The 12518-nt window shown below is 45.2% G+C and overlaps 2 protein-coding genes across 2 annotated transcripts in view; one reads left to right on the forward strand and one right to left on the reverse strand.

Annotated features, from left to right (window-relative positions):
- Positions 1-12518, reverse strand: part of CANX (calnexin) — a 65547-nt gene that overhangs the window by 47085 nt on the left and 5944 nt on the right. The gene's annotated exons all lie outside the window — the stretch shown is intronic.
- On the forward strand, positions 3894-12515 carry LOC128842555 (leukotriene C4 synthase-like). The gene is made up of 5 exons (XM_054038657.1): positions 3894-4099; positions 9943-10042; positions 11364-11434; positions 11696-11777; positions 12385-12515. Exons 1-5 carry the CDS (start codon positions 4042-4044, stop codon positions 12509-12511), a joined length of 438 nt encoding a protein of 145 aa, XP_053894632.1. The 5' UTR covers positions 3894-4041; the 3' UTR covers positions 12512-12515.

Genomic DNA, 12518 nt, shown 5'->3' on the forward strand with positions numbered 1-12518 from the left:
GGCTTTTTTAAAAGCTTTGAATGAGGAACATTGTTTTTACTGTATGTCTCAAAGGATCTAGCCCATCCACCCTTCATAACCTATGTAAGTAACGTCGACATTATATTTTGACTTTTCAGCCATGTTATTTGGAGTCAGTGCAGGGTTCTATTCATTTTGTTGTCTCATAAAATATACAAAGCATACTTTATTCCATAGCCTTTTACTGTAGTTAAGTCTTCCCAGTTTTCCTGCAGAAAGACTTGTTGGGTGTTTTCTAGGTTTTTGTTTTGGTAACAGTTATAGCTTTTATTTAAAGAGGAACAATAACTTTGATAACTCAGATGCCTTAATTAAACAGACACCTGCTTGAATGAAATGCACTTTGAGCCTGAATATTATCTGTCTTTTTAATTTCGCATCATTCCCCCATCCTCCCTGTTCTACCTTGTATAATGCTGCAAATCCTTACTCATGAATGGGATTAGAATAACACATGTACATTTTAACTAACAAGCTCCCTCTCTTACGTTTTTTTATTATCTGAGCCATTGTCTTATAAGAAAAATTGTATAAAAGTTGTTTTACAACATAGAATATACACAACTATAAATTGGCCCAAGGAAGCTTCTAAAGTTGTATTGATGAAACCGGTTATCGGTGACTTTCTTCAAGTTTATCATATTGATCACATATTGTGTGGTTTTCTACTCTTCATCTTTTGTCTTCTCAGTTGACAGTGTTGGTTTAAATCTTTCATAATCTCATGTTTAGGTCCAAACTTCTCTTTTTCTTCTACATCTAAATGTAACCTATTTATTAGTTGACCTATCAAAACTCTACGTAATATTATGCTTTTGTCCTTTTTCCTCCCATCTATTTTCCTTATTTTTATATCTTAAATTTTAGTTTAATTTTGATTATTGTTGAAGATGCTTCTCCCTTCCTTAGTATTCAAAAAAAGTTCTAAAAAAATCAGGTTTGGTAGCGGGTGATGACCATCCTCCACCAAACTCCAAAAAGTTCCACCAGATTTCTTAGTAGTTATCTTTTGGCCTTGTCCCCTTTAAAACTCTGACTTGATGAGTTAATTTTTCTAGTACCAGAATTTCCCACACTTTTTGATAGCAGTCAATAGCTTCAGGGGAGTCATTCCTCTTCCACCACCTTGCTATAGTAATCTTAGCAGCAACTACGAGATGAGTCATCAATTCTTAATGGCTTTTTTTAAGACACTGAGTTTTCAGGACCATTTAAGTCAAACACTAAAGGGTTATCTAACAGCTGACACCCTGTTATCTCCCTTATGGAACCAAACAGCTTTCCAAAATGTCTTAATTTTGGGCCCATCCGCCATATATAGAGAAATCCTCCCAATTTCATCACATTCTCTCCAGCATTTACCAATCCTGTACCATAAATCTATTTAATTTTAAGGAGAGTTAGGGCCCACTGATAAAGAATTGTAACATAATTTTATTTTATTAATGTATTTATTGAGATGGAGGGGGAGCATTGTTCAGTTTTGCTTGTCTATGCCCAGGTCAACTTTCCTTCTTTTCATAAACATAGGTTGTCTTCTCTAAGTAACAGTTAGAAATGACTTTGTATAGAATGGACAGTAAGCCTTTCTGTTTCATGGATGTAGGAAATCGTTTTTCAAATTCTTTCAACTTTCTGCCTTTTTGTAGGGGTGGGGTGAAAAGTGTCTCAATGGTAGGTATTGATATACTGCAATTTTGATGTCTTTTGTGAGCTGTTGTATTTCATCAACTGATCTGTATGGATTGTCTCTAAATAGCTGCCCAAAGTTTGATATCCCTATTCATTCCCGCACTGCAGAGGGAGGCAAAAAACAAACAAACCAAAACAACAAAAAATTCCAATGTCACTGCCAGTTTGACCTGAGGGAAAAATTCCTTCCTGACCCTACATATGGTGTTCAGTTAGACTCTGAGCATGCGAGCAAGAACCAGCCAGCTAAGCACCTGAGAGAGAGAGAATGCTTAGTGCCACCTCAGAGCCCTGGCCCACCCTGCCCACTGTCCCATCTCCAGCCGTGGCCGGCCCTGATGCTTTAGAAGGAAATGAAAAACCCTCCAACAATACATTGGGGTGGAAGGGAAGGGAATTCCTTCCTGACCCCTGATGGTGTCTGGCTGAAATCCTGAAGCATGAACTTTAGGAACATAAGAGCTAAACCAGAAGTAAGCCCCAGGGCTGTTGAGCCCTGCCCTCTACCATCACAAGCAACCCTGTCATACAATTTAATTAATACATTTGTCTAGCTCTCTTAAAACTAATTGTTTGCACTCACAACTCCTGTTGGGAGGCTGTTCCAGAATTTCACCCCTCCGATGGTGAGAAGCCTGATTTTCTTCTCGTTTACACTGAGCTGATACTTGTAGAACTCCACTGATTGCAGTGCATATTGTGGTGATTTACACCAAAGCAAGTGAGAGAAGAACCAGGGCTCTGATTTTTGTTGTTCGCTTTTATTTATTTCCTGTTGTTAATAGACTCCAACCTGATTAACAGTTGGTAGAAAAATTCTTGTTAAAGATTAAAAGACTCCAACCCCTTGGACTGAGGTCTGAGAACTCCTACCCCTTCTTGTTTCCTCAAGAAAAGCCAGAGATTAGAAGACAATATTCCTAATACTTCTAAATTAAAACAAACAAGCAAGGACATTCCTCTGGTATTCTTTATCCATCATAAAGCAGCAAAAAAGGGCACCAGCTTATTTGCTTCCTTTGCAGTTCTATTATTAAAAAAATATATATTAGAAAATGAGAAGCCTGTTAATGTTACTTGATCTTTTGTTTAATTCCTGTCAGCTAGGTTGGGGTTGGCCTTGTTTTCTTCCACAGTCACATTTAATCGTTTTATCTTTATCTCCTTTTCTGTGTTTGGATTAAAGGGAAACTACTCAGTAATAACAGAGGAAGGAAACAAAGGGCTGAATTCAGCTCACATATGCTAATTTTACATTAGTGGGAAGATATTAATTTCAGTGCAAATGACAGCAAGAATCAGTGGGTTTTTTTGCTATGTCCGAATGCAACCTTCACTCAGGCAGAACTCCCACTGATGTCAATGGGAGCTTTGCCAAAAGTGTAAAAACTGTGGGTGAGAATTCCAAAGCCGACTGGAGGATTTAGGTGCATGACCGACTCCAGTTTGTTTCACTGGGAATTGTGTATCTAAAGCTCCTCGGTGGCTTTGAAAATCTCAGCCTGCAAGATTTAACAGAATCATAGAAATGTAGGGCTGGAAGGGACCTCAATAAGTCATTTTGTCCACACACACACCCTGCACTTAGACAGGACCAAAGTAAAGTATTACCCTGCAAAATAGATTCTGTTTGTCTTTGAACTTCCCCCACCATCCAATGCCCCCATTATGGCAGAATCATCACATGGGAACTTTATTTATTAATTATTATTATTATTATTTTGATGTCACAACCATTAGTAAGTTCTTGTTTTGACACAGTTATTTTTGAGGATGAGTAATCTGAAATTAATTAGTATAGTGAAAATACACTGGCAGTACTGGGTCACTATTATCCAATAAGCTGCAAGATACATGCACACAGCATCTCAAGGAGAGCGGTGTTTTCATCTGTGATACCAGTAGGAAAAGCATCTTTTGGCCACCCCTGGGTGTATGTGTGAGTGGGGTCAGGACTTTTAGTTTTAATCTTAATCAGACACCTTCTAAGCGGCTGATGGTTGGGATCGTAGTGCTTATCTTCTGCTCCCAGCTGCTGGTCCACACCTTTCCCCCGTTTCCTTACCATACATTCCCAAAAGGAAGAGACTGAGGATGGAAATTCTGACCTGGTTAAAGACTCCTATCACATCCTGTTGCTTCAGAGAGAGTATGTGTGGCAGCAACTGCCCAGTTGGTAGTATCAATCTCTGGAGCTTGCAAGGTGGCTAGGAGTCAACCCTTCCTGCTTTCTATAGCACATACTGCCCACCTCATCAGAGGAGAGCGAAATTAACCAGCAGACCATTCTAGCACAAAACGGACACCCCGTAGTCTGGAAGAGACAACATGCTGGATCAGATTCACTTGCTGGCTGCTGTGACGGTCCTGGGAGTCCTGGAGCAAGGTATAGTGATTGAATATGCATTCCCCACAATTGGATTAGCCAGTTTACATCCTAGCTGCTCTCCTTTTATTTGCATGAATGAATAGCTCCTGTGATGGGGTGGCTACCCCACACAAGGCCTGAAGGCGTAAAGTAGGAGAATTAACCTTAGGCTGCACCTGGAGGAAACCCAGGGCATGCTAGGTCCTAATTGCGGGTGAAGTCCAGGTGGGGGAGGAGCTGGGCAGGATCTCTAAAGAGAGAAAGTTGGTAGGCTGAGGGGGTAGGAAGATCTGCAGTTCTACTCCCTGATGCAAGGGGGCAAGAATAGGAAGTGGTAATGATGGCATAGAAAGCAGGCCAAGGAAGGAGCAGTAAGGGCTGGAAGAGTAAAAAACGTAGAGCTGCTGGGTTGAGGGTCTCTGGACTGAAACCTGTTGTAGATAAGCTTACCAACTTTCTAATTGCACAAAACAGAACACCCCTGGCCTGCCCCTTCTGTAAGGCCCTGCCCCACACTCACTCCATTTCCCTCCCCCGTTACTTGCTCTCCCCCACCCTTACTCACTTTCACTGGGTTGGGGCATGGGATTAGGGTGTAGGAGGGGGGTGAGGGCTCTGGCTGGGGGTGTGGACTACAGGGTTGGACCAGAAATGAGGGATTCAGGGTGTGGGAGGGGGCTGTGGGTTGGGGTAGGGGGTTGGTTGTGGGAGGTGGTGTGGGCTTTGGGGTGGCATTGGTGATGAGTGGCTTGGGATGAAGGAGGGGGGTCTGGATTGGGGTCAAGGGGTTTGGAGTGTGGGAGCGGGCTCAGAGGTGGTGCAGCAGGGGTGCAGGCTCCTGCTGGGGGTGAGGGGTTTGGGGTGTAGGAGGGAGCTCAGGGATAGGGCAGGGGGTTGGGGTGTGGAAGGGGATGCAGACTCTGGGAAGGAGTTTGGGTGTGGGAGAAGGCTCAGGGCTGGGGTACGGGGCTGGGGATGAGGGGTTTGGGAGGTGGCTCCAGGCTGGGACCGAGGGTTTGGAGTGTGTGAGTGGGCTCAGGGCAGGGGGTTGGAGTGAGGAAGGCGGCACAGGCTCCAACTGGGGGTGCAGGCTCTGGGGTGGGGCTGAAGGGTTTGGGGTGCAGGAGGAGGCTCAGGGTTGGGGTATGGGGTTGGAGCCTGCCTTAGCCCCGCTGCACTGCTGACCAGACTTTTAACGGCCCGGTCAATAGTGCTGACCGGAGCTGCTAGGGTCCCTTTTAGACCAGGCATTCTGGTAGAAAACCAGATGCCTAGCAACCCTAGATGTAAAAGGCGGGCGTGGTTTCCCCTACGTGTCACTGCTGGAGTGACACACTAGGGATAGCCCATTTGGTGGTAGTTGGAAGCAGACTTTGATGATACACTGGAAGTGGGGAGAACTTTAATGGGACTTAGCCAGAGGGCTAAGCCATGAAGAGGAAAGTGCTGCAGCTCCCGGCATGTGAGAGGCCAGGAGGGGAACGACTGGCTGAGTGACTACAGGAAGGGGCGTCAGACCAGGTGGCAGAGATAATTCCTCAGATGAGCCATAAGGGGCACCGCCAAGTGGTGAGTAAAGAAAACCCTGTCAGTCCTGCTTTGTATATTAAATTTCAGCCGTTGTTCCTGTAACTCCCCAGCTCTTCAGATGCTGAATGAGTATTTGGGCTGGTTTTCTAAATGCATTGACCAGAAGGGCTGTCAGTGATGCCAGGGTAATAGGATTGGGGAGTCTAAGGGAAGAACGTCTTTCTCAGGGCTAGTCTAAACCTAAAACTTAAGTCAACCTAGCTACATTGCTTGGGTCTGTGAAAAATGTTGTGGCTTGTGCGGTGTAGTTAGGGCGACCTACTCCCTGCTACAGAAGCAGCTATGTTGATGGAAGAATTCCTCCGTTGAAGTAGTTACTGTCTCTCAGAGGTGGATTACCTGCATCAATGGAAAAAGCCTTCCATCGGCATAGGAAATGTCTAACTACAGCGGCATAGCTGTACTGCTTGTAGTGCAAATATACCTAGTCTCTAACATGTTGGGAATTTCTTGATACATCTGACTTTACAAATGTAGCAAGCTCCCCAGGAAACCGAAGAATCTCTCCATTTTACAAATACAGTAACTCCTCACTTAGTCATCCCAGTTAACGTTGTTCCGTTGTTACGTCACTGATCAATTAGGGAACATGCTCGTTTAAAGTTGCGCAATGCTCCCTTCTAACGTCTTTGGCAGCCGCCTGCTTTGTCCACTGTTGGCAGGAAGAGCAGCCCATTGCAGCTGGCTGATGGGGGCTTGTAACCAGGGTGGACTGACAGCCCCCATCCTCTCCCCACTCCCCTAAGTTCCCTGTGCGGCAGCTGCCCAGCAGGCTAGCAATTGCAGCTGTCCCTCCCCGCACTGCCATGTGCTGCTCCTGCCCTCTGCCTTAGAGCTGCTCCCCGAGCCTCCTGCTCCCTGTGCAGAGGGTGGTGGAAGGGGGGGGGCTAATGTCAGGGTGTCCCTCTCCCCCCTGCTCCTACACCCCACTTACCCCTTATTCATATACAGCAGGGAGGGGACACGGAGGGAGAGAGACAGAGAGAGCCTGAGGCAGCAGCTGCTGTCTCAACTTCCTGATCCACTTAAAAAGACAATGCACTTAAGAGTGGGTCAGTTTACTTAAAGTGTCAGTGTGCATTTCTCTCTCTCTCTCTCTCCCACACACAAAGTGTGTGTCTGTCTCTGTCTGCCATGCTGTCTCCCCTCCTCTCCATTCCTGCTGCCTTGTAGAGTGAGAGGCTACATTAACAACAATGTGTTAACCCTTGAGGGCTCAGCCGAGTGCTAGTTCATCATTTAGCACAGGGGTTCTCAAACTGGGGGTCAGCCTCAGGGGGTCACGAGGTTATTACATGGGGGGGTTGTGAGCTGTCAGCCTCCACCCCAAACCCTGCTTTCCCTCCAGCATTTATAATGGTGTTAAATATATAAAAAAGTGTTTTTAATTTATATGCGGGGGTCGCACTCAGAGGCTTGCTATGTGAAAGGGGTCCCCAGTACAAAAGTTTGAGAACCACTGATTTAGCAGCAAGGCATTCCCTGGGAAATATCCCACCCTCTTCCATCCTCTAACTTCACCACCTCAACCAAGCTTCACAATCATCATAGCTGTGAACAGTATTAAATTGTTTGTTTAAAACGTATACTGTGTGTATATCTATATAATATATATTTTTTTGTCCAGTGAAAAAAATTTCCCTGGAACCTAACCCCCTCTTCCCCCCCATTTACATTAATTCTTATGGGGAAATTGGATTCGCTTAACATCATTTTGCTTAGTCGCATTTTTCAGGAACATAACTACAGCGTTAAGTGAGGAGTTACTGTAGGCTCATTTTTTCCTGGAGGGTCCATGGACTTCAGTGCAAACAAAAAGAAAACTAAGCAATGTCCCAACCACAGAAGAGTAGAGTGACCAGAGGCAATGGAGAAAAACCCTTCTGCAGGCAGAAAGCAAGGGGTTCTGGTAGGGAGGGAATCTCCCTAGATCTGGTTCCTCACTGCATGGTAAAAAACCAAGTGGCTGGTAAGGATTTCAGAAATCAGTGTGCATGGTTTTCTGGCAGGTCCGACTTGGTGCTTGCAAACAGTACACAGGATTATCTGATTACATTGGCCATTTTTACATGCTTTCTAATGACCCTGGGCTTCCAATGGCTCCTACATAGGATACACTCACGCACATTACTTTTTCCTAAACCCATCTCACTGGACCCAGGGGTATGAGAGTCACAAGTGTGTGTGGTTGCCGTGGTGTGACCAAACTCAGGAGGTGAAAGGTAATAGTGTGTTCCATCAGATTCCTCAGTACTAGGAAATCTGGGATTCAAAATTTGGTACTAGGATGCAAATGAGAGAGCTATGTTTGTCTTTTCTTTCCTTGGAAAATAACAGGCCTGGTCTATATAATCGCTCTTTGCTCTGCGTATAAGTAGATTGTAATGAGTCCCCTTTGTCAACATAGTTGACTTGATGGTGGCCAGGCTGATTGTCTAAGAGTAATTGGATTCTACAGTGGTGTTTTTGCCATGTAGATGGGGCCACTTATCCACGCCTGTGTAGTCGGGGTTTGCTTCCTTCACTAATGAAGGGCGGGGCGTGGATGTCCCTCAGTGCTTTCAGAAATTCCGGTTGTACGAACAGGCCAGACTTTGTAAAGGCAGCTAAGACTGCCTCAAATTCAGGTGACCTTTTCTAGGGAGTTTCTCACAGTGTGAGATATTTGGATTAGAGATAAGAGATGAGACTGAGTCATGCTGGTTCTTCCTGGTTACATAGGTAGCTGTGCTAACATAGCTGGCAGAGGGGGTGAGTCCTGGGAGAATCTGATTTCATATTGAGCCTTGAAACATAGTGCTAAGCATTTTGTATCCTCCCACACAGAGGCATGGAAGGAAGGGGGCATGTTGGAACCAATTATGGAGACATAGGAGGTCCTATCTATGTTGCAGAAGAACAGACCGTCTCACTTACTCCAGAAAATGAATTAACTTCCTCTCAGAAAAATCACACTATAGCCTTGGTCTCAAAGTCTGAGCATCGTGTACTCCCACCTCATTGTGAACCATCCATTACCATGTTGTATACATAGATGTGCATCATGATGGTAATCAGCCATGTTAGAACCAGGTGACACACATGGCAAAAAGTTATAGCCAAGACCAGAACGTCCACAGGAAATTATGCCCCTCTCAGACCTCACAATGGACAAGTCTGATAGGTGGACCTGTCCCTAAAAATGTTGGGCCATTGATCATTCTAAATAAAAAATCCAATACAGAAACTAAGAGGGTGTTGTCTAGAGGCAGAGTGGGGTAGTCAGAAAGATGTGGCAGAAACTTGGCTGAGGTGTATTATAGGTCTGAAACTGGAGAAAGGGGAAGTTTGGACACAGGAACCATCTTCCTAAGAGTGATTAGCTAAAGGAACAACCACCAAGAGCTGAAATAGTCCAAGGGACATTACTATATGGGTTTGGACTTTACTGTCTAGGAAATTCCTTCCAGATTTGTCATTGATATCTTGCCAAACTTCCAGTATGGTGCTCACCAAAAAATTGGGCCTGATTCTTATTTACACTAAAACCAATTTACACCACATTTATCATGGAAAGGGGTCTTGTAAGCCAACTTTAAAGGTTACAATTGGATTAGAAGGCCCCTTTTCCAGAACCAGCGGGGTGCAGGGATGCTTTCATGTAAATGAGAATCGGGTCTCTTCGTTCTTTGTGAAACCCCTGTTCAAGAGGTGCATGTGTTGCAGACAGGAAGGATTAAAGATTAGGGAATTGATTTGTCTTCCATTTTAAAAATATTGTTCTCATCCTCAGAACTAAGATGGGAGAGGATACCACTTGGTAACTGACACTATATCAAGTGCACAGGCTGGAAATATTTGTATCATATTTGTTCCTGAAATTAGACCAATATGTGGCTAGTTTAGCATAAGTCCATCCTGTGAAATCTGGATGGTGTGTGTGGAGCCTTGTCAGAGCTGGAGACTGGAAACTGTTGAAAATATCTCACTAGTGGAGAACTCTGGTCCCTTCCAAAGGCATCACTTTTTTTCTTTTTTTCTCTTCAGAACTATTTGTCTGAGTCCTGGGTATAATTCTTTTATGGTAAAGATAATATAACAATAGCAGCATAAGGTGTGGGGAGGGGAATGACTCCATTGCATGCAGGGACATTACACCAACCTTATCTTTCATGTGGCGGTGGAATGTTAACAAGCCCTTGTAGCACAACACTGAGCTCCATCATCTGTGACAGTCTCCTGGTCTCCATGAAGGCTGCTAGGATCATGGCTTCTTGTTTCTTTCTTTGCAGCTTACTTCTCCCTCCAGGTGATCTATGCCAGACGAGCGTACGGGATCTCTCCTCCAAAAGTCTCAGGGCCACCTGATTTTGAGAGGGTCTTTCGAGCACAGTAAGACTTATTTTTAATGACCTGCTCCATGGGGCCAAGAGTAGCCTCCTATGTCATCTTTGCTGGCAGAGTTTGATCAGACAGTTTGCTCACAAGACTTCCCCCAGAAATGCAGGTGGTTACAGTATTGGGAGCCCAGAGAGAGGGAGCTGTAGGGGATATATGGCTGACAGAATGGCAATGACTAGTCATGCTGACCATCCCCCTGCTCTGTCAATCAGCCTGCTGTCTTGGTGCAAAGCTTGCTGCGTTTTAAACAGAGGGGACGGATTATTGGTATAAATCCCTCCTACTCTGGCTGGTTCAGTCTGGCACTGATGCCAGGGTTCCATCGCAGGGAGGACCCCACAATGCCAGGGTCACATGGATTTATTAGTGTCGCTGTTAGGACTACTCAGAAGTTAGCCACTATGGCTCAGTTTAAGACTTTCACTTATACACCTTTCAGCTATAGATGGCAGAAACCAGCCTTGGGCACAGCACACTGAATGGAGTAGGGAGGATGATGGGGATCCAGATCTAGATCTCCGATCCCAGACTGGTTTTATGCCAACCCTGACAGAGTTTAGACTAGCCTAATTGTAGCGCTAAACTCCATCAGCTGGTAACAGCTCCCAAGGAGATCCGTCAGCTGGGAATAGCCAGAGTACAGTGCCCCTGATATAGCCCCTATGCCAGGTACTGTAATGGGGAGAGACAATGGCCTTGGAGGCTCTATGCTCACTGGGGTAATCCCTAGTTAAGGAGACATGGCCAGTTTCTATCTCCTTTGCATCACCAGAGCAGGGGTGCAGGATCTGATCCTATACATGGGGGGGAAAAAATGACTGGATCATTTATTCCATTTCCCGAACAGTGCAGGAAATAGTCCTCAGATCTCTAATCTCAGACTAGATCATTAGTGAAGATGGCTCCAATGGCTAACAGAACACACAACCATCGCTACCAACTAGTAACAAAGCTGCCAAGGAAAACCTAAGGGAAGGTGAAGAGGAAGATGCATGTATAAAAAAACTCAGGCACCAGGCTCACCACTGCCCATGGTGCTGGGTGTGTGAAAAGCACTCTGAAAACTAATGGGAAGAAACCACAGTAATTGAATATTATGGCCCACATTCTGCTCTGAGTTACTCCATAGAACCCCATTAGCTGGGGTTAGATAGGAGATTGATTCTGAAGACCGGGGCAGGAAAGGAATGGGTGCAAGCCACTGGGCATTGCTTTACAGAGAAGTAGTCTCTGGAAAAGCAGAAGCCTGGAGCCACTGGAAAGCCTCAGAGAGGCACAGAATGCTGACCCTATTCTTCCTCTTTTCCTCCAGGGTGAATTGCTCTGAGTATTTCCCCATTTTCTTGGCTATTCTCTGGCAGGCTGGCCTCTTCTTCCATCAAGGTGAGACTGACCAGTTAGTTGGTTAAATGGGGCGGGGGAAATGCTGGATCTGTTTAGCTCTATGCGTCTATGTGCTGGCCCAGTGGGCAGAGTCAACAGGACTTGCTTCCTCAGCTCTCTGGCAAGATTGCACCCGCAATAGAGCGGGAACAGTCAGGATCTTCCCTGGAGGCGTTAGCCTTAGAGGGACAGGCTGGTCAAATAGTTCCAAAAAACCTTTGGTGTCTGCTACTGTAATTTGTCGTCTCCTCTCAATTGCAGGTCTGACTGCTGCCTTGGGCCTGCTTTATCTCTACTCCCGCTACTGCTATTTTATGGGGTATAAAGAGTCCTCCTCGGGAAGGTAATGGAACCCTGCTATGGTTGGGCGTGGACTTCTTCTTTTGGGGTCTTTGGCATGGGATTTAAAGCACTTGGGATGTGGAAGAGTTTGGTTTCTGAGACTGCTGGCCTTCTGCCTATTCAGGATGCAGTAGGATCCCTACCTCTGTTAAAAAGATCAGCATGAATCAGAACTGCCAAGAGTTCTCTTCCCTGGAATATAAAAATACAGTTAGATTAAGGGCTGATGAAGGGAATTAAGAGCCCACAGAAATTTATAGGGGCCTCTTTAACATCACAATGTCACAGCAGGTGTTTGAGTACTGTGTTAAATATTAAAGGGAGCCAGAAGTCATTAATATGGGCTTGGATATAGGATTAGGGCTAAGTGTACAGAAGAGAGACAAGGAGAATTTTCTGCTTCCTGGGGTGAGCTAAAACAAGGGGAAAGGACTTAGTACAGATGGGAGCGTTCTAACCTCACCCTCCCTTTTAGGGGGCATAGGGAGGTGGGAATGGGAATCTAATGGGTTTCATTGTACCCTCTCCCCACTTCTCTCTCTTAGGGTATATTACTCCCCTTATAAGAGGCCAATGCTTCTAAGTCTGAGCATTCTGTCTCCCTCCAGGTTAGCCCCAATGTATTTCAGCGCTGGAGTTCTCTGGATTCTTATCGGACTCGCAGCAGTTGGGATCTTGCATTTCTTGCTCTCTCACCATCTGGGGATGAATGTCCTTCTGTTCATTAGCTTGTGAAAGGAGC

This window comes from Malaclemys terrapin, chromosome 8 (assembly GCF_027887155.1).
Source record: "Malaclemys terrapin pileata isolate rMalTer1 chromosome 8, rMalTer1.hap1, whole genome shotgun sequence".
Taxonomy (NCBI): Eukaryota; Metazoa; Chordata; order Testudines; family Emydidae; genus Malaclemys; species Malaclemys terrapin.

Bases quoted from the DNA above. Each gene is read 5' to 3' on its own strand.
- LOC128842555 (XM_054038657.1), top strand. From the start codon at position 4,042: ATGCTGGATCAGATTCACTTGCTGGCTGCTGTGACGGTCCTGGGAGTC. The intron at 4,100-9,942 runs GTATAGTGATTG...CTTTCTTTGCAG, and splicing joins CCTGGGAGTCCTGGAGCAAG to CTTACTTCTCCCTCCAGGTG. The intron at 11,435-11,695 runs GTGAGACTGACC...TCTCAATTGCAG, and splicing joins TGGCCTCTTCTTCCATCAAG to GTCTGACTGCTGCCTTGGGC.